This window comes from Staurois parvus, unplaced genomic scaffold (genome assembly GCF_062004578.1).
Source record: "Staurois parvus isolate SC_StPar_1 unplaced genomic scaffold, SC_StPar_1.0 ptg000577l, whole genome shotgun sequence".
Classification (NCBI taxonomy): domain Eukaryota; kingdom Metazoa; phylum Chordata; class Amphibia; order Anura; family Ranidae; genus Staurois; species Staurois parvus.
In genome coordinates, this window is record NW_028318373.1 from 55954 (window position 1) to 80200 (window position 24247).

Genomic DNA, 24247 nt, shown 5'->3' on the forward strand with positions numbered 1-24247 from the left:
CACTATTCCTCCCACTGACACCAATGATGGGGCACTATTCCTCCCACTGATACCAATGATGGGGCACTATTCCTCCCACTGACACCAATGATGGGGCACTATTCCTTCTCCACTGACACCAATGATGGGACACTATTCCTCCCACTGACACCAATGATGGGGGACTATTCCTCCCACTGACACCAATGATGGGGCACTATTCCTCCCACTGACACCAATGATGGGGCACTATTCCTCCCACTGACACCAATGATGGGGCGCTATTCCTCCCACTGACTCCAATGATGGGGCACTATTCCTCCCACTGACACCAATGATGGGGCATTATTCCTCCTCTTACTGCCCACAGGCATTTACCCTGATTGACCACCAAGTCTGAAGCATTTTCTACTCCCACTGGCCACAATCCATCCCTCCTAAAGTCTGAAGACAGTAAACTGGCCCTTTGCTTAGAAGGTATAGAGACCCCTTCTCTGTAATTCAGGATCTATGGGGGGGGAGGGGCTTCCTATATATAACACATATTCACATTCATGGGATTTCCAGGAAGACAATGTTACATCGGAGATAAACGAGTATTTACCGGAATCGTCATTCTGGGAGTTTCACAACCAAGTCAACGATTAGCTGGAGATATAGTTTGTTGTTTAATCACTGAGAATTGTCCATAATGAGCAAAATTCTCCAGAAACGTAGAGAAGAGGAGCCAGGAATGGTCACCATGGCAGGAGGAAACCTGACACCATGTATGATGTGCAGCCCAGGCCAAGGGGGCTCAGAGTCCTTCATTCAAACAGCTTAACTAGCAGTACAGATCTCGGTGTCCCCAGAAGTGACCAGTACAGATCTCGGTGCCCCCAGCAGTGACCAGTACAGATCTTGGTGTCCCCAGCAGTGACCAGTACAGATCTTGGTGTCCCCAGCAGTGACCAGTACAGATCTTGGTGTCCCCAGCAGTGACCAGTACAGATCTCAGTGTCCCCAGCAGTGACCAGTACAGATCTCAGTGTCCCCAGCAGTGACCAGTACAGATCTCGGTGCCCCCAGCAGTGACCAGTACAGATCTCGGTGTCCCCAGCAGTGACCAGTACAGATCTCGGTGTCCCCAGCAGTGACCAGTACAGATCTCGGTGTCCCCAGCAGTGACCAGTACAGATCTCAGTGTCCCCAGCAGTGACCAGTACAGATCTCGGTGTCCCCAGCAGTGACCAGTACAGATCTCGGTGTCCCCAGCAGTGACCAGTACAGATCTCGGTGTCCCCAGCAGTGACCAGTACAGATCTCAGTGGCCCCAGCATTGACCAGTACAGATCTCAGTGTCCCCAGCAGTGACCAGTACAGATCTCAGTGTCCCCAGCAGTGACCAGTACAGATCTCAGTGTCCCCAGCAGTGACCAGTACAGATCGTGGTGTCCCCAGCAGTGACCAGTACAGATCGTGGTGTCCCCAGCAGTGACCAGTACAGATCTCAGTGTCCCCAGCAGTGACCAGTACAGATCTCAGTGTCCCCAGCAGTGACCAGTACAGATCTTTGTGTCCCCAGCAGTGACCAGTTCAGATCTTGGTGTCCCCAGCAGTGACCAGTACAGATCGTGGTGTCCCCAGCAGTGACCAGTTCAGATCTTGGTGTCCCCAGCAGTGACCAGTGCAGATCTCAGTGGCCCCAGCAGTGACCAGTACAGATCTCAGTGTCTCCAGCAGTAACTAGTACAGATCTCAGTGTCTCCAGCAGTAACTAGTACAGATCTCGGTGTCTCCAGCAGTAACTAGTACAGATCTCAGTGGCCCCAGCAGTGACCAGTACAGATCTCAGTGTCTCCAGCAGTAACTAGTACAGATCTCGGTGTCCCCAGCAGTGACCAGTACAGATCTCAGTGGCCCCAGCAGTGACCAGTACAGATCTCGGTGTCCCCAGCAGTGACCAGTACAGATCTCGGTGTCCCCAGCAGTGACCATTACAGATCTCAGTATCCCCAGCAGTGACCAGTACAGATCTCAGTATCCCCAGCAGTGACCAGTACAGATCTCGGTGTCCCCAGCAGTGACCAGTACAGATCTCAGTGGCCCCAGCAGTGACCAGTACTGATCTCAGTGTCTCCAGCAGTAACTAGTACAGATCTCAGTGTCTCCAGCAGTAACTAGTACAGATCTCAGTGGTCCACCTGCATCGGATGACGTGGCCAATCAGGGTGATTGGTTAGCCATTTGGGTCCTTCCTTCTTCCTGGCCAGATTATTGTAATGTCACATAGTCCTGCCTGCTGCTCTGTGATTCCTCTATTACTACCGACATTGGCTTGTGCCCCAGAAGCTGATTCTCTGCTACCTTGTGATCTGGACTGCTTGATTCCTTCCACTAAGAACTGTCCCTAATCTGAGTTTTCCGGCAACTGGTCTCCATTACAGGTCCTAACACCAGTACAGATCTCAGTCCCCCCAGCAGTGACCTATACAATCCTAAATTCCCCCAGCAGTGATCAATACGAATCCAGCAGTGAGCAGTATGGATCTCGGTGCCCCCAACAATGACCAGTAGACATCTTAATTCCCCTTTAAATTAACCAGTACAGATCTCATATCCCCCAGCAGCAACCAGTAGAGATCTCAGTGCCAAGAGCAGTGACCAGGACAGATCTCAGTGTCCTCAGCGGTGAGCAGTACAGACCTCAGTGCACCTAGTTGTGACCAGTAGAGATCTCGGTGACCAATCAGGGACCTGTACAGATCTTTTTGCCCCCAGCAGTGACCAATAGAGATCTCAGTACTCCCAGTAGTGACCAAAACAGATTCCAGTGTCCTCAGCAGTAGCCTGTAAAGATCAGTGTCCCCAGCAATGACCAGTACAGACCTTAGGGTTCCCATCAGTGACCAATAGAGATCTCAGTGACCAAACAGTGACCAGTAGGGATCTCAGTGCCCCCATCAGTGACCAGTAGGGATCTAAGTGACCAAGCAGTGACCAGTACAGATCTTAGTGCACCCAGCAGTACCAGCACATATCTGTGTCCCCAAAATTGACCATTAGAGATCTCAGTACCCCAATATTGACCAGAACAGATTTCAGTGTCCCTCAGCTGTGAGCCATATAGACCTCAGTGCACCTAGCTGTGACCAGTTGAGATTTCAGTGACCTATACAGATCATTGTGCCCCCAGCAGTAGCCATCAGAGATCTCAATGCTCCCAGTAGTGACCAAAACAGATCTCAGTCTCCTCAGCAGTAACCAGTAAATATATATGTCCCCAACAATGACCAGTACAGGCCTTAGGGTCCCTATCAGTGACCAGTTGAGATCTCAGTGATCAAGCAGTGACCATTAGGGATCTCAGTGTCCCCATCAGTGACCAGTATAGATCTAAGTGACCATACAGTGACCAGCACAGATCTTAGTGCACCCAGCAGTACCAGTACATATCTGTGTCCCTAAACAGACCAATTGAGATCTCAGTACCCCAACAGTGACCAGTACAGATCTCAAGGCCCCCAGCAATGACCAGTACATGTCTTGGTGGCCCCAGCAGTGTCAATCACAGATCTTGGTGCCCACAGCAGTGAACAATACAGAATTCTATGCCCCCTCAGGAGGAAAATCTATAAAATCTGATTGATGGGGCCCAAATAAAACTGAAGAGAACCTGTTGTGTCACCCCAAGGAAATGTCCTTCTCTGGCCTCCCACTGATAGGAATAATAGGAAAGAATCCAGGTTTAGGGTGGAGTAAGTGAGAGACTTTCAGGAAAACTTTATTTGCCACAAAGGAAACCACAAAATATCAATCTCAACCTTTTATAGTTGGTCCCGTAAGCCGTTCTATGAAGCTACAACTTGTGTGATGTGCAGCTCCCAGCTGATTGTGATAGTAGAGATTATTCAGGGGTGTCACTCCCATCGATGAGCGTCCCCCCTCTGGTGGTCAGACTACTTAGATCCGACCTTGCAACAGCGGGCCAATGTCCAGTCCATATTGTTGCACTGACAGTGGCACGTTCTCTCCGATTGGATGTCCCACGAGCCACAGCCCATCCCACAGGAACACCCCGTGGTGCTGTAATCTGCATAAAATGAGGAGGCGGTGATGAAATATCAGATTAGAACATTCTACAATCATACATATACTGTATACACACAATGTGCAGAGGTTTGCAGCCCTGAGGTGTACCCCAAAAATAACCTCATAGAGGCTTTTGGTTGAATGTCCAGCACTCCCCTCCTGTCATTTCTTGGATTGATCCCACCCTGTTCTTCTGGGGAGGTGACAGCGGTCCTTCTTTGGTCTGAGATCTCTAGGACCTCATGGGTGGTCTGGAATGAAGTATACATCTCATCACACTGACATTGAGGTCTATTGGAGGTCTTGTGGTCATTTACCTGCAGGACAGGCAGCGTATGCTCCTGGCTGGCTGACAGCAGTGCAGACAAGCTTACTGTTCTGCAAGATTGTAGAAGCTGGAAGAGAAGACAGAGATATGAGGAACCAACAAATGTAAATGAGCAGATATGGCTGCCCCCCCTCCCCCCAATACTAGCAAAACATTTTCCCTTATTGACTATGCAACCAAAACATAACCCACCCTTATCAACATTATCTATCAATGCCTAGAAGGCCTTTGGTCATCTTGGCTGGACCATATTATTATTATTATTATACAGGATTTATGGCACCAACAGTTTGCTCAGCACTTTACAATATAACGGGAGACAATACAGCAACAATACAGATCAGTACAAGAGGGATAGGAGGGCCTGATCCTGGGAGCTTACAATCTAGGAGATTTGAGGACCAGCCTTCAAAGGATTGGGATCCCACCTTCCTTCCTCAACAAAATTGTATGTTTATGACTGATCAATGGCTAGCTAATGATGCAAACAATTGCTTGCTTTTTAGCCATTAAGTATTTTGGGGTTCCTCTAACCTGTACAAGCCGCAAGGGCTTTTCAAGATGGACATTGTCCCTTATCAACGTCTTTCAAGCATTGCCCCAAAATGAAAACCACATTATTGAACTATATCTGGCCTCACCCCTCCCAAGTTATGATGCAATATCTTTGTCAGGTAAACGTCAGCTGGTGGTGTGTGGTCTTCCTCACCTCAAATTATATTAGAATGCCATGAGCTTCTATTACTAACCTCTATCCTTGACTGGATACATCAATGGAAGGACACGTTATGGGTTACAATTCAAAACCAACCAACAATTTTCCTGGCTGTTTCTTGGATTTCACTCCAAAAGCTCCCCCAACTCTTCACCTTTCCCATTGGGTTTCCTCCTCTCTTAAAGGCCCAGGACTTCATTTGTAAACATCAATATCTGTCTCCAGATGTTGGACCACTCACTCCTTCCCTGGGCAATTCTGAGTTGCCACCAGGATTCTCCCTTTCTCAAACTGATGTTACAGATCTTTCTCCGATCTCTGGAGCTACTCACCATGTTAAACATAAATATATTTTCCAGTATAGCATCCACTCTACAACCCGCTCCATGACCTGGCTCCAGTACTTTCAATGGCGTGGTCTTCTTACCTACTGGTCACACCTCCAGGGACTAGACTTCTTTTTGAATCCCTTTGGATATTTGTGCCCTTAAGCAGCCATACTTGGATCAAAATTTAATTGCTTCAGTAGGGACCGGTTGAATTTCAATCCATGTATGGGCAGGCTGGTTGTACAGAAGTCGACCTACTAATCGACTTCTGTACAATCAGCCTCTAGGAAAATTTCTGCACAATTAGCAGCGCCGGGTATAGCTGGCAGCACTGATCAGTGTATTCTGGTGGCAATGAAGTCTCTTCGCTGTCAGAACACATTACCTCGGCAGGAGTGATTCCCCATCCACATTGAACTTGTGGATGAGAGAACTGAGTAATATTTTTTTTCGTTCAACACATTGTTGGACGAGAAAGAATGACTAATGTATAGACTGCCATACTGAGCCTACCTTAATGGAGAACACCATTAAAACCAGCAACTATTGAGAAAATTAACACCTTGGTCAGGTTCCCCTTACATCAGAGTCCAGAAGATTTCCCCTTACATCAGAGTCCGGCAGAGTGCCCCTTACATCAGAATCCAGCAGAGTGCCCCCTTACATCAGAATCCAGCAGAGTGCCCCCTTACATCAGAATCCAGCAGATTTCCCCTTACATCAGAGTCCAGCAGATTTCCCCTTACATCAGAGTCCAGCAGAGTGCCCCCTTACATCAGAGTCCAGCAGAGTGCCCCCTTACATCAGAGTCCAGCATAGTGCTCCCTTACTTCAGAGTCCAGCAGAGTGCCCCCTTACATCAGAGTCCGGCAGAGTGCCCCCTTACTTCAGAGTCCAGCAGAGTGCCCCATGACAAAGGGATTTTTTAAGGGCACTTTTCTCCTGTCTATGATCATTTGCAGATAGGAGAAAAGTGTCTGTTTTATACAAACTGTAAATTTATGGCTGGTTGGCAGCACAGGGTTGGGGTGTACACATAATGCCACTCTGATGTTTTGTGGCCGTGGAAGAAATTCTATCCACTGTTGCTTTCTGTGGGCACAGTGCCTGCTGAATGTGACCCATTCAAGTGAATGAAGCTGCTCTGCAAGCACCCCACAACTACATGCAATGCACATGTTTGCAGTGAGCTAGTGTGGGGTTCTAGGGGTTAAAGCAGGTGGTGAGGAGACTACATCTCCTCATTGCCTGCTAACTGCTCTCTGAAGAGTGATCTGAATGCAGATCGCTCTTCAGAGACCAAAGTTCATGTGAACAATCCCTTAAAGGGATGCTGAGGCTGGGCAGGAAGGGGTTAAACAGAAGCATCACAAACTTGTGAGTAATAACTCCATCAGTTTATCCAGCCTTCAGATTGTCAGCCATCCCAATAATACTGAAATTGTCCCTGTGTGTTACCATGAACAGAGAGGGGGAGGGAGACAAATGGGAGAGAGAGGAAAGGGGGAGAGAAGGGAGGAGATACAGGGGGGATAGAGGGGGAGAGAAAAGGGATAGAAGGGCAGAGAAGGGGGGGAGGGAGATAGAGGGGGTGATGGGGGGGGAAGGGGGGTGATAGAGGGGGAGAGAAGATGGAGAGAAAAAGGGGGGAGAGAAAGGAGGGGAGAGAGGGGGAGAGAAAGGGGGGATATAGAGGGGGGAGAGAAGGGAGGGGAGAGAAAGGGGGGATATAGAGGGGGGAGAGAAGGGAGGGAGTTAGAGGGGGAGAGAAGGGGGGTGATAGAGGGGGGCAAAGGTGGGAAGAAAGGAAGGAGAGATAGAAGGGGGATAGAGGGGGGGAAATAGAGGTGGGAGAGAAGGGGGATATAGAGGGGGGAGAGAAGGTGTGGAGAGAAGGGGGCAAGATAGAGGGGCAGAGAAAGGGGGATACAGAAGGGTAGAGGGGGAGAGAAGGAGGGAGATGGGGAGAGTTCAGCTGTAGTGTAGCTCAGCTCACTCACTCAGACTGGTCTATGCAGGCACAGACAGAGGAGTCAATCCTGCAGCCACCATGTAGTTGCCGGCTGCAGTGCTTCAAATTTCCCACCCACACATCTTCTTAGGCACAGCACTGGCTGGGAATTGGAGTGTGGGCGGGGCAGACAGGAGGAAAGGGGCGGGAGGAAGCAGTGTACATCAATCTCCTCTGCTGTGAGTGCAGGGAAGGGGAGGAGGAAATGTGCTGTGTCGGGCTGTGTGAGCCACTGCAGACAGCTTCTCTTGTTGGACAAAGTCCATGGGTTGCTGGGGGGGCACAGCTGAAATGTGGGGGGCATAGCCCACCCCAGCACCCCCTAGATGCAGCCATATTCCACGCTGTATACTCTGTTTTCAATGATGTGATCCAGATGTATGGATATGTCTGAGAACATATATTCTAACTCCTAGTACACACGTTCAGAAAACTGGATGACAAAAATAGCTTTTGGAGGATCGTTTGATAGTCTGATCGATAATGCACGGCTTTCATGACAGTTCATGTGACAATATCTGAAGTGAAGAGCATGAACGTTTTTCTCGTACGATAACAGAGCAAACAATTTTCGTTTAATCAGTATAGTAGTTGTCCAAAAAAAAACATGAAATGACATGAAAGAGCTTCTACTAAGGGGTCTACATATCAGTGCTTTCACCCAAAATTCACAGATTTGTTAAAAATTTTATGTTTTGTGAATTTTGTATGAAAACTGATAAATACCCCCAAGAGGATAGCTTAACTGCCCTGAGGGGCCCCATGTGATCAAACACCTTGAATAAATCAATATACTATTGAGAAACAGTATAGGTGAGGGCCCCTGGCCTCCATGCATTTTATTCCCTCCATACCCTTCCCAACCTAACATTCCCCCAACCTTTCTACCCACTAAGCCAGCGTTTTTCAACCACTGTGCCGCGGCACACTAGTGTGCCGTGAGATATTGTCTGGTGTGCCGTGGGAAAAATTGCAATTTCATCCGTAACATAGACCTTTTAATCCGGCCCGCGGAGCGTGATACTGTCAGGATGATCTGTCCCCCTGGACGTATCTGCGCATGTGCCGGAGATCGCCGATCGGCAGCTAATGCCTGTAACTGGCACATGCGCAGATACGTCAAGGGGGACAGATCCTCATAGGAGACAGATTTTCATGCTACACCGGAACGGCGCGGGAAGACGGCGAGAGGAACGCGCGGAGCAAAGGTAAGTGAATTGACACAGGGGGGGCTTGGGGACTTAATATGGGGGATGAATTAATATGGGGGATGAATTACTATATGGGGGATGAATTACTATATGGGGGATGAATTACTATGGGGGATGAATTACTATATGGGGGATGAATTACTATATGGGGGATGAATTACTATGGGGGATGAATTACTATGGGGGATGAATTACTATATGGGGGATGAATTACTATGGGGGATGAATTACTATGGGGGATGAATTACTATATGGGGGATGAATTACTATATGGGGGATGAATTACTATGGGGGATGAATTACTATGGGGGATGAATTACTATGGGGGATGAATTACTATATGGGGGATGAATTACTATGGGGGATGAATTACTATATGGGGGATGAATTACTATGGGGGATGAATTACTATATGGGGGATGAATTACTATATGGGGGATGAATTACTATATGGGGGATGAATTACTATATGGGGGATGAATTACTATGGGGGATTAATTACTATATGGGGGATGAATTACTATGGGGGATGAATTAATATATGGGGGATGAATTACTATGGGGGATGAATTACTATATGGGGGATTAATTACTATATGAGGGATGAATTACTATATGGGGGGTGAATTACTATGGGGGATGAATTACTATATGGGGGTGAATTACTATATGGGGGATGAATTACTATGGGGGATGAATTACTATATGGGGGATGAATTACTATATGGGGGATTAATTACTATGGGGGATGAATTACTATGGGGGATGAATTACTATATGGGGGATGAATGACTATGGGGGATGAATTACTATATGGGGGATGAATTACTATATGGGGGATTAATTACTATGGGGGATGAATTACTATGGGGGATGAATTACTATGGGGGATGAATTACTATGGGGGATGAATTACTATATGGGGGATTAATTACTATGGGGGATGAATTACTATATGGGGGATGAATTACTATATGGGGAATGAATTACTATGGGGGATGAATTACTATATGGGGGATGAATTACTATATGGGGATTGTATTACTATGCTTACTATGGGGGAATATTACTATACTTACTATTAGAGATGAGCGAAGTATCCAAAAATTCGATTCGACTGATTCGGCGAATTCGTGGACAATATTCAATTCGAGTCGAATAAATTCGCTGTGAATTTAACTTAAAAAAGGGTGTTTCTAGGCTTCAGAGAGACTTAATATTAGTGCAGAACACTGTACCTTTAATTTAAATGCCCTTGGAGTCTGCTGGGGAAGAGAAATAATACTGTCACTCAGTATGACATGCAGATGAGTGCCGTCGATCTTAGAATCACCGCACACTTCACTCATTTGGCCAATCACGGGGCCAAAACCAGAGTGTGGAGCCACAGTGTGGCGGTGGAGGCAGCAGCAATGGGAGGCCATACAGCAACCTATGACAAAATGGAACCCAGCAGCAGTGTGAGGAGACCTGAAAGTGGCACATGGCAGAGTGGGAGCAATGGGAGGCGGTACAGGGACCCAGGTCACACTGTGGGCCCAGCAGCAGCGTGACCAGGCGGTACGGGGGCCCATGGCAGATTTGGGGCCTGGCAGCACCTATGGGAGGCCTGTAATCTGCCAGCAACCTATGACAAAATGGAAAACCGCAGGAGTGTGAGGAGACCTCAAAGTGGCACATGGCAGAGTGGGAGCAATGGGAGGCGGTACAGGGACCCAGGTCACACTGTGGGCTCAGCAGCAGCGTGACCAGGCGGTACGGGGGCCCATGGCAGATTTGGGGCCTGGCAGCACCTATGGGAGGCCTGTAATCTGCCAGCAAACTATGACAAAATGGAACACACCAGCAGTGTGTGAGGAGACCTCAAAGTGGCACATGTTTGTGGCATGATTCATGGCGGATTTAGTCAGTTGTGTCAGGAACTGGTGGTTTGAAATCCAGACTAATCCACGCCTGATTCATTTTCACAAACGTGAGTCTCTCCACACTTTGGGTGGACAGTCGTGTCCTCCGCGGAGTTACAATACCTCCTGCCGCACTAAACACGCGCTCCGATGCCACGCTACTGGCCGGGCATGACAGCCTTTCAAGGGCAAATTCAGCTAGTTGGGGCCAAAGGTCAAGTTTCGTTGCCCAGTAGTCAAGGGGATTGTCTACCTCGGTTGGCAGGGTGCTGTCCAAGTAGGCCCAAGCCTGTTGTTTGAGCTCCTGCTCCAGGTCCACCTGATGCTGCTGCTGCTGCGGCTGGTTAGTAGTTTCCTCACTGCGCTGGTGAAGAAAGCTACTCATCATCGACTGTAGACTGAGGCAGCCGCTGCTGGTGGAGCTGCCACTGCTCCTACCACCCCACCCCTCCCCTGCTGCCATGGCAGCGGAACGCGAGCGCACAGGGCCCACAGTGTCTGAGGATGGACGTTGGCGCAGAAAGGCAGAGACCAGCTGACTACATAGGTGGTTTTTATAGTACGTTATTTTGGCCTCCCTCTCAGCAGGTGTGAAAAAGGCCACCATTTTTGAACGGTAGCGAGGGTCCAACAAGGTGGACAGCCAAAAGTCATCCCTCTGTCTGATGGTTATTATTCGGCTGTCGCTACGCAAGCAACCGAGCATGCTATGGGCCATTTGTGCCAAGGAATGCGAGGGACTCCCTGCCTCCATCTCCACAGCATACTGCCACGGTGCGTCTGGGTCCTCTGTCTCCTCCTCCTCCTCCTCTACCAGATGCTCCTGCTCCTCCACTCCTGTCCGCTGAGTGGAAAAACCACCCATTTCACTCAATAATTCCTGAGCACAAATGTCCTCCTCTACCTCCTCCTCTTCTTCCTGTCCTGCCCCCACAGGGGTCATGTGGCGTTGAGATCTGTGCGCCACGTCTACCGCACCCTGACCAGCCATTGTTAACAGCATTTGTTCAAGGACGTGCAACAGAGGAATGACGTCATTCATCCCATAGTCCTGCCGACTCACGAATAGCGTGGCCTCCTCAAAGGGCCTGAGCAAGCGGCAGGTGTCACGCATGAGCTGCCAATGGCTGACATCGAAGTTACACAGGGGAGTACCTTTATCCGCTTGTAACATCAGGAAATCGGTGATGGCCTTTCGCTGCTCGTAAAGGCGGTCTAACATGTGTAGGGTTGAATTCCACCTTGTTGCAACGTCGCAGATCAGGCGATGCTGTGGAATTCCGTTCTGCCGCTGCAGCTCAAGGAGGGTGTGCTTTGCGCTGTAGGAATGGCTGAAATGCATGCAAAGTTTACGTGACATTTTAAGGATGTCTTGCAGTGGGATGGTGGATTTTAGGAACCGCTTGACAACCAGATTGAACACGTGAGCCATGCATGGCGCATGGCACAACCTTCCTTGACGCAGAGCAGACACCATGTTCTTTCCGTTGTCGGTCAACATGGTTCCGATTTTCAGTTTGCGCGGAGACAGCCATCTGTCGATTTCTCTGTTCATTACACTCAGCAGTTCCTCCCCTGTGTGACTACGTTCGCCAAGGCATACCAGGTGCAGCACAGCGTGACACCGTTGCGCCCTGCACATGTGATATGCCGGTCGGGTAATGGGACTTGGCACGGGGGTGGCGGCTGAGGACACGGCGGAAGAAGAGGTGGTAGAGGCGGACATGTTTGCTGGACCAAGGACGTGCAAACGTGGAGGCAAAAGCATCGTGACCTGTCCAAGTTGCTGGTGCGGCTGTGCCGGCACCACGTTCACCCAGTGGGCCGTAAATGACATGTACTGTCCCTGACCGTAGTTACAGCTCCACACGTCGGCGCTGCCGTGCACTTTGGCAGAGACCGACATGCTCAAAGACTGGCCCACCATCTCTTCTACATGTGAATGCAGGGCTGGCACTGCCTTTTTGGCGAAGAAATGACGGCTTTGCACTCTCCACCGCGGCGCGGCACAAGCCATCATTTCTCGGAAAGGTGCGGAGTCCACCACTTGGAAAGGAAGGGACTGCAGCACCAGCAACTTGGACAGGAGGACGTTCAGCTTTTGCACCGTCGGGTGCGTGCTCGCAAACTGTTGTCTCTTGGAAACGGATTCCAAGAAAGACTGCTGACGGAATCCGAGAAGAGGAGTAGCAGGAGAAGGAGCATCTGAACGAGCGGAAGATGCCAATGAGCGACAACTCCCCTCAGCAGAGGTGTTGGAGCCTTGACTGGCTGATAGAGGGCGATTGACGTCGGGTGACGGAGCAAGTAACGGAGCGGGTGATGGAGCGGGGGCTGGGGCAGGCAGAACCGCCGTATCTTTATCACGGTTTTCCCAGGCCACCGAATGGTGATGCTGCATATGCTGACGCAACGCTGTAGTCCCAACATGGACCCCCTGGCCACGCTTGCATTTCTGGCCACATAGTCGACATACGGCTACGTTTACTTCCTCGGGCGGCTTGACGAAAAATTGCCACACCACCGAGTAGGAAACTTTGCCCCCGATACTCCTCACTGGCTGACTGCTACTTCCTCCGTGCGCACCGGCACCACTACTGGCCGTGGTGGTAGGCTACAGTGGAGCTGGTACTGTACTCCGTGGCCGTTTGGCTCCACTGACACTGCTGCGACCCTGCTGCCTCCTGGGCAACCCACCGACTGTTTCGCTCGCTGCCAAGCTGGCACCCTCTTCTCCTGATGATGCGGAAGAAATTACCTGATGACGACGAGGCTGCCAAGTGCGATCAGCCTCATCATCATCAAGTAGGGTCTCCGCCTCACTACTAGCCCCCTCGGCTGCGTCTGGGTCAGGAGACAGACCTGTCTCTAGACCGGCTACCGAGCCACTCTCCTCGCCAGTACTTCTTCACCTGGCTGCTGAAAAGGCCGATGTCTCCCCCCCGTTCCTAACCGCCCTCTGTTAGCTCTTCCTCACTGTACAGTGGGGCTGAGCCCACAGCATGCGATACTTCGCTTGGTGAGGGAACAGCAAAGGACAGGGGCAGGTAGAGGACACGTGATTTCAGTGGGCTTGCTCCCGGGCCATGCCAACTAACGGTTGTGTCTGACGTACCCACCGACCGTTGGCTGTAGGTGTCAGAGGTGACCTGGGAAGAGGAAGACGACCGAGCCAACCAATCGATGACGGCAGGGTTGTCGGTGGAGACACGACCGCTGGATGACACCGGGAGCACTGGCCTCTGGCTGCGAATAGTGCTGCCTCGACCCCTTCCTCTGCTGCCACGTCTGCTTGCTCCTAAAACATTGCCTCCTCTGCCACTCCTCTGCATGTTGTCTGACATACTCTTTAATTCAACGATTCTGTGTCCCTGAGTAACAATTCTGTGTCCCTGAGTAACAATTCTGTGTCTGTCCGAGTAACAATTCTGTGGCCCTAAGTAACGGTTCTGTGGCCCTCAGTAACAATTCTGTGTCCCTGAGTAACGTTTCTGTGGCCCTAAGTAACGGTTCTGTGGCCCTCAGTAACAATTCTGTGTCCCTCAGTAACAATTCTGTGTCTGTCCCTGAGTAACAATTCTGTGGCCCTAAGTAACGGTTCTGTGGCCCTCAGTAACAATTCTGTGTCCCTGAGTAACGTTTCTGTGGCCCTAAGTAACGGTTCTGTGGCCCTCAGTAACAATTCTGTGTCCCTGAGTAACAATTCTGTGTCTGTCCCTGAGTAACAATTCTGTGGCCCTAAGTAACGGTTCTGTGGCCCTCAGTAACAATTCTGTGTCCCTGAGTAACAATTCTGTGGCCCTAAGTAACGGTTCTGTGGCCCTCAGTAACAATTCTGTGTCCCTCAGTAACAATTCTGTGTCTGTCCCTGAGTAACAATTCTGTGGCCCTAAGTAACGGTTCTGTGGCCCTCAGTAACAATTCTGTGTCCCTGAGTAACGTTTCTGTGGCCCTAAGTAACGGTTCTGTGGCCCTCAGTAACAATTCTGTGTCCCTGAGTAACAATTCTGTGTGTGTCCCTGAGTAACAATTCTGTGGCCCTAAGTAACGGTTCTGTGGCCCTCAGTAACAATTCTGTGTCCCTGAGTAACAATTCTGTGGCCCTAAGTAACGGTTCTGTGGCCCTCAGTAACAATTCTGTGTCCCTCAGTAACAATTCTGTGTCTGTCCCTGAGTAACAATTCTGTGGCCCTAAGTAACGGTTCTGTGGCCCTCAGTAACAATTCTGTGTCTCTGAGTAACGTTTCTGTGGCCCCAAGTAACGGTTCTGTGTCCCTCAGTAACAATTCTGTGTCCCTGAGTAACAATTCTGTGTCTGTCCCTGAGTAACAATTCTGTGGCCCTAACTAACGTTTCTGTGGCCCTAAGTAACAGTTGTGTGGCCCTCAGTAACAATTCTGTGTCCCTGAGAAACGTTTCTGTGGCCCTAAGTAACAATTCTGTGTCCCTCAGTAACAATTCTGTGTCTGTCCCTGAGTAACAATTCTGTAGCCCTAAGTAACGGTTCTGTGGCCCTCAGTAACAATTCTGTGTCCCTCAGTAACAATTCTGTGTCTGTCCCTGAGTAACAATTCTGTGGCCCTAAGTAATGGTTCTGTGGCCCTCAGTAACAATTCTGTGTCCTTGAGTAACGTTTCTGTGGCCCTAAGTAACGGTTCTGTGGCCCTCAGTAACAATTCTGTGTCCCTGAGTAATGTTTCTGTGGCCCTAAGTAACGGTTCTGTGGCCCTCAGTAACAATTCTGTGTCCCTGAGTAACAATTCTGTGTCTGTCCCTGAGTAACAATTCTGTGGCCCTAACTAACGTTTCTGTGGCCCTAAGTAACAGTTCTGTGGCCCTCAGTAACAATTCTGTGTCCCTGAGTAACGTTTCTGTGGCCCTAAGTAACAATTCTGTGGCCCTCAGTAACAATTCTGTGTCTGTCCCTGAGTAACAATTCTGTGGCCCTAAGTAACGGTTCTGTGGCCCTCAGTAACAATTCTGTGTCCCTGAGTAACAATTCTGTGGCCCTAAGTAATTGTTCTGTGGCCCTCAGTAACAATTCTGTGTCCCTCAGTAACAATTCTGTGTCTGTCCCTGAGTAACAATTCTGTGGCCCTAAGTAACGGTTCTGTGGCCCTCAGTAACAATTCTGTGTCCCTGAGTAACGTTTCTGTGGCCCTAAGTAACTGTTCTGTGGCCCTCAGTAACAATTCTGTGTCCCTGAGTAACAATTCTGTGTCTGTCCCTGAGTAACAATTCTGTGGCCCTAAGTAACGGTTCTGTGGCCCTCAGTAACAATTCTGTGTCCCTCAGTAACGGTTCTGTGGCCCTCAGTAACAATTCTGTGTCCCTCAGTAACAATTCTGTGGCCCTAAGTAACGGTTCTGTGGCCCTCAGTAACAATTCTGTGGCCCTCAGTAACAATTCTGTGTCCCTCAGTAACAATTCTGTGTCTGTCCCTGAGTAACAATTCTGTGGCCCTAACTAACGTTTCTGTGGCCCTAAGTAACAGTTCTGTGGCCCTCAGTAACAATTCTGTGTCCCTGAGTAACGTTTCTGTGGCCCTAAGTAACAATTCTGTGGCCCTCAGTAACAATTCTGTGTCTGTCCCTGAGTAACAATTATGTGGCCCTAACTAACGTTTTTGTGGCCCTAAGTAACAGTTCTGTGGCCCTCAGTAACAATTCTGTGGCCCTGAGTAACGTTTCTGTGGCCCTAAGTAACAATTCTGTGGCCCTCAGTAACAATTTTGTGTCTGTCCCTGAGTAACAATTCTGTGGCTCTAACTAACGTTTCTGTGGCCCTCAGTAACAATTCTGTGGCCCTCAGTAACAATTCTGTGTCCCTCAGTAACAATTCTGTGTCTGTCCCTGAGTAACAATTCTGTGGCCCTAACTAACGTTTCTGTGGCCCTAAGTAACAGTTCTGTGGCCCTCAGTAACAATTCTGTGTCCCTGAGTAACGTTTCTGTGGCCCTAAGTAACAATTCTGTGGCCCTCAGTAACAATTCTGTGTCTGTCCCTGAGTAACAATTATGTGGCCCTAACTAACGTTTTTGTGGCCCTAAGTAACAGTTCTGTGGCCCTCAGTAACAATTCTGTGGCCCTGAGTAACGTTTCTGTGGCCCTAAGTAACAATTCTGTGGCCCTCAGTAACAATTTTGTGTCTGTCCCTGAGTAACAATTCTGTGGCTCTAACTAACGTTTCTGTGGCCCTCAGTAACAATTCTGTGTCCCTGAGTAACGTTTATGTGGCCCTCAGTAACAATTCTGTGGCCCTCAGTAACAATTCTGTCTGTCCCTGAGTAACAATTCTGTGGCCCTAACTAGCGTTTCTTTGGCCCTAAGTAACAATTCTGTGGCCCTAAGTAACGTTTCTCTGTCCCTAAGTAACGTTTCTGTGGCCCTAAGTAACGTTTCTGTGGCCCTAACTCTGTCCCTAATACAGAGCGGTCTGCCTCTCTTGAATGACTGGAGGCAAATGGAGAATTCTACAATGGCCGCCATTTATAGCTCGACCATTACACAGTGCTGGCTGGCTGGCTGCTGATTGGCTAATGCGATCACATGTCATTAAGGAATGCATTATGGGTCAGCGCGCCTTGTCTGCGCGCCTTCCCAGACATCCCCGCTCCGTCGCCGCACATGTCCGCCGCCATTTTAGGAAAAATTTCGATTCGCGCGTCCGAAGTAGGCTATTTTTCGGATTCGGCGCGAATCGAAAATTTTCCAATATTCGACTCGAATTCCACTTCGCCTACTTCGATTCGCTCATCTCTACTTACTATGGATGACACATACACATCATTCATCTACTCTTGGTCCGGCCCCCGGGTCCAATTATAAAATACTTTATTATTTCATAATAAAGTAATTATAAAATAATTTCTTTGTGTTTGATTCCTATTCAAGAGAATTACTTTATATATAGTCAATATAGGCACAGAGGTAAATTTTTTTAACATTTTCTAATGGTGGTGTGCCTCGTGATTTTTTTCATGAAAAAAGTGTGCCTTTGCACAAAAAAGGTTGAAAAACACTGCACTAAGCTATCTCTTCTACCATTTCTTCCTTTACCCTTCTGTCCCCTACAGCTGTTCAACCAGTCTTCCTTCAAGTTTCGATGTCTAACACCAACACAGCTTACAAACACTGCATTCAACTGTCCAACCAATGGAGGGTCTCCACTACATGTTCTACAGCAGTGGTCTCCAAACTGCGGCCCTTTGCTTGTCTTTATCTGGCCCTTGGGGCACTATTCCACCAAATGACACCAATGATGAGGCACCATTCCCCCTATGACACAATCAATGGGGCACTATTCCTCCCACCTTTACCAACAATGGGCCACCATTCCCCCATTAAAACCAATGATGGGCCACTGATGCCAGGGTATTTTATACTCCCACTGGCCACAGTCTGGCCCCTCTAAAGTCTGAAGGACAGTAAAATTGACCTTTTCTCAGAAAGTTTGGAGACCCCTGTTCTACAGAATAGGCAACCTCAACAGTCCTTTCTTGCGCCCAGCCATGAAACCGACCATCATTCTTTTTGGAATTTATTGAAGAATAGAGTTGCTCTTGTGTTGGGTTCCATTGCCTTGTGGGCTTCACCTCCCACCTGGACAGTTTCTGATAACAGCCGGGTCTATCCCAACAAAGCTCTGTGGGAACCTTTCGGTGATGCAAATTGATTCAGAATCATGCGGTACGAAGATACATAGCAGACTTACAATTGTGTTATTATCATGAAGAGGTTAAACCTACCCATAGACTTCATGACGTTGGAACATTCCCCAGGAGAGCTAATGGTGTTTGATGTGACCGCAGACAGGAGAAAGAAACAAAGCAGAAGCCTCATCTTCTGGATTCCAGGAACACCTGAGAGGGATGGAGAATGTTCAGATAACGGGATTATATCTCACCACAAATAACAAATCTCTATACAAGTACAGCTGACAACTACGACACCAAGTATGACATGAATAATGGAAAACATCACAAGGAATCCCAACATCCATCTACACCGGGAAGCAATTTTTAAGAAAGAAAAAAATAATTTCAGGTTTTTTACTGATACATTTCCCCACTATGTCCACAACATGGAGAAGCTTCACCAGGAACTCGAAGTGTCGGCTAAGGTGAAATGTTCCTCCTCTGGCTTCTTCCACTGATAATATTTGATGTCATTGGCCTAAAGGTGGAGTAAAGTGGTGTGAAATGGAGTTTTGTACATCAGAATATATTTGGGAAGATTATAAAAGAGGAATTTATCTTGTGGAAGTCTCTTCTATTTACTTCTGGTGTGATGTCCCATAGACTCTCCAAGTAGAGATGTACGGGGGGTTACTGGAAGAGTCAACACGCTCCACTCCTTTAGTAGATTCCCCTGAGCTCTCTATATATATTACAGTATTATTATTATTCAGGATGTATATAGCACCAACATTATAAAGGGAGGCAGTACATCAGTAACCCATCATTATCTCAGTGATACGAAGATTCAGGACCCCCATACAGGACTGAGCTCTGCCCCCTCCCATAACACTTACCTGATGGATATGAGAGAAGTTCTACATCTCCTGAAGGTAAGAGGACACTTATATACCTGATGGGAACTGACCTTCCACCAATCACAGCTTCTTATAAGGAAAGGAGTCATCTTTCTCATTAACCCTTCCCATGCTAGAGGCCGGCCACCTCCCTGAATGGAAGAGAATAGAATGTGTATACTCCCAGATACAATTCTACCTTTGTGAGCCCACAGAGCTGACAATCCAGAATTTCACATAAAACAGTAATGTTTATATCTGCAGGACTGTACTAGCATGTTCTGATCTTACACAGCGATAGCATATATCATAGCGCAGTACAGAGAATGTGGACTTCATACACTGTTGGTATAATTATACATGTATATAGCTCTGACATATACCGCAGTGCTGTACAGAGAACATTGAGCCAGTCCCATCAGTCTCTGTACCAGAGGAGCTTACACTCTAATGTCCCCTCCCCCACAGTCCCATCAGTCTCTGTACCAGAGGAGCTTACACTCTAATGTCCCCTCCCCCGCAGTCCCATCAGTCTCTGTACCAGAGGAGCTTACGCTCTAATGTCCCCTCCCCCATAGTCACATCAGTCTCTGTACCAGAGGAGCTTACACTCTAATGTCCCCTCCCCCACAGTCCCATCAGTCTCTGTACCAGAGGAGCTTACACTCTAATGTCCCCTCCCCTACAGTCCCATCAGTCTCTGTACCAGAGGAGCTTACGCTCTAATGTCCCCTCCCCCACAGTCACATCAGTCTCTGTATCAGAGGAGCTTACACTCTATTGTCCCCTCCCCATAGTCACATCAGTCTCTGTATCAGAAGAGCTTACACTCTAATGTCCCCTCCCCCATAGTCACATCAGTCTCTGTATCAGAAGAGCTTACACTCTAATGTCCCCTCTCCCACCATTCAGCAGATTATTGAGGTAGAAATGGGGAGATGCATGGTCTTAGATGTCTCCATGGGGGGGGCAGGACCTGCACCTGATTAACATCTATGGGCCCCAGACAAAATGGGACAGGAAATGCCTCTTCATGAAGATCAAGCCTTTCCTTTGTACAGCCCAGCAAGTTGTCTTCGGTGGTGACTTTAACACCGTCACTAGGACTAAGGACAGGAGAGGGACCGGAGTCAGGCTGGACTGTGACGGCTAGAGAGGCAGGTCTGGTTGATGTGCACATTCATTGCTGCCCAGACGACACGGGATTCACTTTTCAGCGAGGTTCTAGTCAGAGTAGAATAGATAGGTTTTTCTTAAAGGGGAACTCCGCCTTCTCGGCACCATTGTGTCAGGCGGTGGAGTTTTCCGATCACTGTATTCTGTCTGTGACTCTGAGTGGCCCCGATACACCACCTGGGGGGAGAGGTACCTGGAAGCTGAATTCGGCACTCCTGGACGATGAGAAGGTGAGTCAATCCTTTGAGGATTATTTTCAGGCACAGGTATCAATCATGGACGTTTGCAGCAGTAAGTCCGAGTGGTGGGAGCTTACAAAACGAAGGATCGTTGGGTTTTTCAAGGCCATAGGAAGAAATAAACAGCTTGATAAGTATGTCACCTACCAGCGTCTGCGGAGGAAGCTCGATCGGCTTGTCTAGAATAATGGAGATCCAGAAGCGATCTCTGAGGTTCAACTCCTCCTCAGGCAGTGTCAATATGACAGGCATGCCTCTTTGCTTCTGGAAAGGGATTATGGGAAATATCACTCGCCCGACCCTTACCAGAACTGCAGACAAGGTAGAGCAGTTCAGTCAGTTGTAGGCCTGGTTGACAGTACGGGTTCCCTGACAAAGTCCAAGTCAGGGATCCTGGAAACCTCCGGGTCATATTATGCTGACCTCCTGGGTAGGAGGAACCTCGATCGGGCGAGCATGTTGGGTTTTCTGGACTCTACTCCAGGACTGGGAAATGGCAGTTCTCTTGTGAGTTTGACAGAGGATATCACGGCAGATGAGGTGGTGAAAGCTATTGATCAGCTTGCCATGAAGAAGTCGCCTGGGCCAGATGGATCGACAGCTGAGTTTTATAAGCACTTCAAGGTGACTCTGGCCCCATATTTGGTGGAGGTGTTTAATGGCTGTCTGAGAGAGGGTTCGCTCTCCCTCCATGCGACAATCTGCAGTGATTCTTCTGGCAAAGATACTTTATTGCTTTTATAGTCTCTTGCCATCAGCACTGTTCGGTTCAGGGTAGAAGCACTTTTTCAGCGGTGTTAGCTGTCCAGGAGGCCCTGGAGCGGTGCAGGGCTTCAGGCTGGGGAAAGTTTCTGCTGGCATTGGATCAGACCAAAGCTTTTGATTGGGTCAATCATGAGTACTGTGACAGTATGAATGGCGAGGTGATTGGTGGACGTTATGTGTCACCTCACATGCCTTCATATCTGGGAGATTGTTGAGAAGGAATGTTTGGCCATCAAATGGGCCTTGGAGGCCCTGAAATATTACCTGTTGGGGAGAAAATTCAAACTGGTTACTGATCATGCCCCGCTCAAGTGGATGTGTGATAACAAGGAAAAAAGTAGTCAAGTGACAAGGTGATCTCTTGCGCTACAAGTATTCAAATTTTCAGTGGAGCATAGAGTGGGGAAATTTCAGAATAATGTAGATGCCCTTTCCCGTATCCATTGCCTGGTTGGGACAGTTGCTCAGCAACGGTGGCTTGAGCAGAGAGGGGGGATATGTGACAGTATGAAAGGCGAGGTGATTGATGGACATATGTGTCACCTCGCATGCGTTCATATCTGGGAGCTTAAGGTGGAGTCCAGTCCAGGATTTCCAGGCCACTATGGCACAGGCAGTTCCAGATCGGATTTTGTGGTCCACTGATGACCACCAGCAGGTGGTATAAATATGGCAGGGCTGGAGCAAGAAGTTTCTCTTGGCCTGGGACTCAGAGAGTCATATCTGAGTGAGCTGTAGATGAAAGTTTGTGTTATACAAGCAAGGAAAAGGTTTGCATACTGGTTTCATTTTGTTGGTGACGGGGAGAAGCCCTTCACCTTTGAGAGAGGAATCTTCTGTGTTTAGTTAGTGCCTGGATGGTGAGGATTTATTTTCTGTTTTGTTTTGATGCTTGCAACCTTGTAAATAAAACTGACGACAAGTCAGATTTTAAGAAAGCCCTGCGGTTTGGATTACCTTTTTCCCAGGGAAGGTGATCCTCCACCTGAGCTACCTCCATAGTACCTATGGCTGCTTCTTGGCAAGTATGGCCTGGAGGAGGTCTTTATTGATTGGCTGAAGTTATACAAGGGGGCTGAAAGATTCATGCTTATAAATGGTTGGATTGGACGGTTCTTTGAGGTTCGCTCAGGTGTGCATAAGGGGTGTCTTTGAGTCCTCAGCTATACGCATTTGCAATGGATCCCTTCATTCGGAGGTTAGAGAGTGGACCTTTGTGTGGAGTTTCTTTGAGAATTCCTGGGGAGCCCCCTCTGAGGGTCATGGCCTATGCTGATGACATGTCTGTTTTCATCTCCGGGACGCAGGAGGCGGAGGAGGTGGTCACAGTGATGGAACAGTATGCTGAGGTGGAGGAGGTGGTCACAGTGATGGAACAGTATGCTGAGGCAGGAGGCGGAGGAGGTGGTCTCGGTGATGGAACAGTATTGTGAGGCATCTGGCTCAAAGATCAATCAGGATAAGAGTGAGATTTTCTGGATGGGAGAGGAAGGCGAAGGCTTTACCCTTCCGGACGCCTTCCCAGAGCCCCAGCAGGAAATTAAAGTTTTAGGCATCAGATTTGGTCCCGGTGATTACGGCCTTGCAAATTGGGTAAGCAGGCTACAAGATGCCGATGCCAAGGTTGCCAGCTGGAAGGATTGGCAACTTTCTTACAGGTAAAAGGATTGACCGGATTAAAACTTACCTGATCCCGGTATTTCTGTATGTCAGCTTTGTCTGTGTTTTGCCAGTGTCTCTCTATGCGAGGATCTACAGTTGTTTCTTCCAGCTGTTAGGGGGGAACAGACTGAACCTCATTAAAAGGTCTGTAACCTACCTTCCCAGGCAGATGGGTGGCCTAGGTATGGTCAACCCGGTGGTTTTCTTTTCTCTGATGTTTTTGAAACATAATTTTGGTAGCATGCTGGCCATGGAACCGCCTGGGTGGGTTGGTATTTTTCAGTCCTGGTTTAGGTCTTTTCTGCGGAGCTGGGAGAATGGTGGGCCAGTGAAAAGCCTGAGGGTCCAACATGGTAAGCTCCTGGCTTATGTTGCTACATGTCTGAAAATGCTTTGGCAATGGCGAGTGATGGTGGAGGAAACTAAGTCTCTTCCTAGGAAGGTCCTGGAGAGGAGGGTTGTTGAATCTGCCTTTAGTGAGCCATTGGCCTTGAGGGATTGCCCAGGCCCGGTTATGAGGGAGGGTCTGCTTTTGATGAATCTGGAGAGAATCCCTTTAAAGTTTTGGGATTTGGCCTGGCTCTCGTTCCATGGCAGACTCTATGTGAAGGGCAACCTGAAGCATCGCTCTGCGGAGAACCGTGGTTGTCCAAAAGTGGAGTGCGGTGGGGTGGAGGAGATGGTGGACCATTTCTTGCTTCAGTATCCCTTCAATATAGAAGTCTACAAGCGGGTGGGTGGGGCTCTGGGGAACCCTTTCCTTTCCTGCTTGAGTTATGCGGAGTGGTCTTACGGAGCCTTTCAGACTCACCGGGACTTTGATTTTGAGACACTTTTTCTAGTTAGCTTAGTAGTCCATTACTACACGTGGAATGCACGGTGTCAGGTTTCCATTCGCAAAAAAGTCCTTCCTGTCGAGGTGGTGGTGACCAACATTCTGGGTGAGGTTGGGAAGATTTGGGGTCTTGAGAAGGACAGGTGGTGGCCGGGAGCCTGGACAAAGGCGTGGAGGAATGTCAGGGCCCCGTAGCTGCTGTCTGTCAGTCTCTGGGGGCGTGGCTTCTTTCTGTCCTTTCACGTCCCCTAGATTTTTGTAACATCAGATTTTTGAAAAAAGGCGGCATGTATAGGATCAATGTTTCATCGTTTCTTAGTCTGGGGGGGGGGGGTTAGGTGACGGTCGGGTTTGTTAAGATGCATTATAAAGATGATAATAATAGTAATATTAAAATGACTGGCTCTGTTTTGTTGTTTTCCAGCAAAAAAGCCGTTTGTTTCTATGCTGAAGTAAGATGTTTTTTGCTTAATTTTATATATATATATGT

At 48.6% G+C, this 24247-nt stretch overlaps 1 protein-coding gene across 1 annotated transcript; it reads right to left on the reverse strand.

The window, feature by feature from the left end:
- Positions 1 to 3705: 3705 nt before the first annotated feature.
- On the reverse strand, positions 3706 to 18407 carry LOC149450251 (resistin-like). Its single transcript, XM_089692147.1, has 3 exons — positions 18296 to 18407; positions 4368 to 4445; positions 3706 to 4051 (listed from the first exon to the last, which is right to left on the reverse strand). The coding sequence occupies exons 1-3, from the start codon at positions 18387 to 18389 to the stop codon at positions 3918 to 3920; spliced, it is 306 nt and encodes a 101-aa protein (XP_089548273.1). The 5' UTR covers positions 18390 to 18407; the 3' UTR covers positions 3706 to 3917.
- Between the last annotated feature and the right edge of the window lie 5840 nt (positions 18408 to 24247).

Excerpts from the sequence above, each read along its gene's own strand:
- LOC149450251 (XM_089692147.1), bottom strand. The coding sequence starts at position 18,389 with ATGAGGCTTCTGCTTTGTTTCTTTCTCCTGTCTGCGGTCACATCAAAC. Across the intron at positions 4,446-18,295 it reads CAACGTCATGAAGTCTATGG|CTTCTACAATCTTGCAGAAC; the intron begins GTAGGTTTAACC and ends CTTCTCTTCCAG. Across the intron at positions 4,052-4,367 it reads ATACGCTGCCTGTCCTGCAG|ATTACAGCACCACGGGGTGT; the intron begins GTAAATGACCAC and ends CATTTTATGCAG.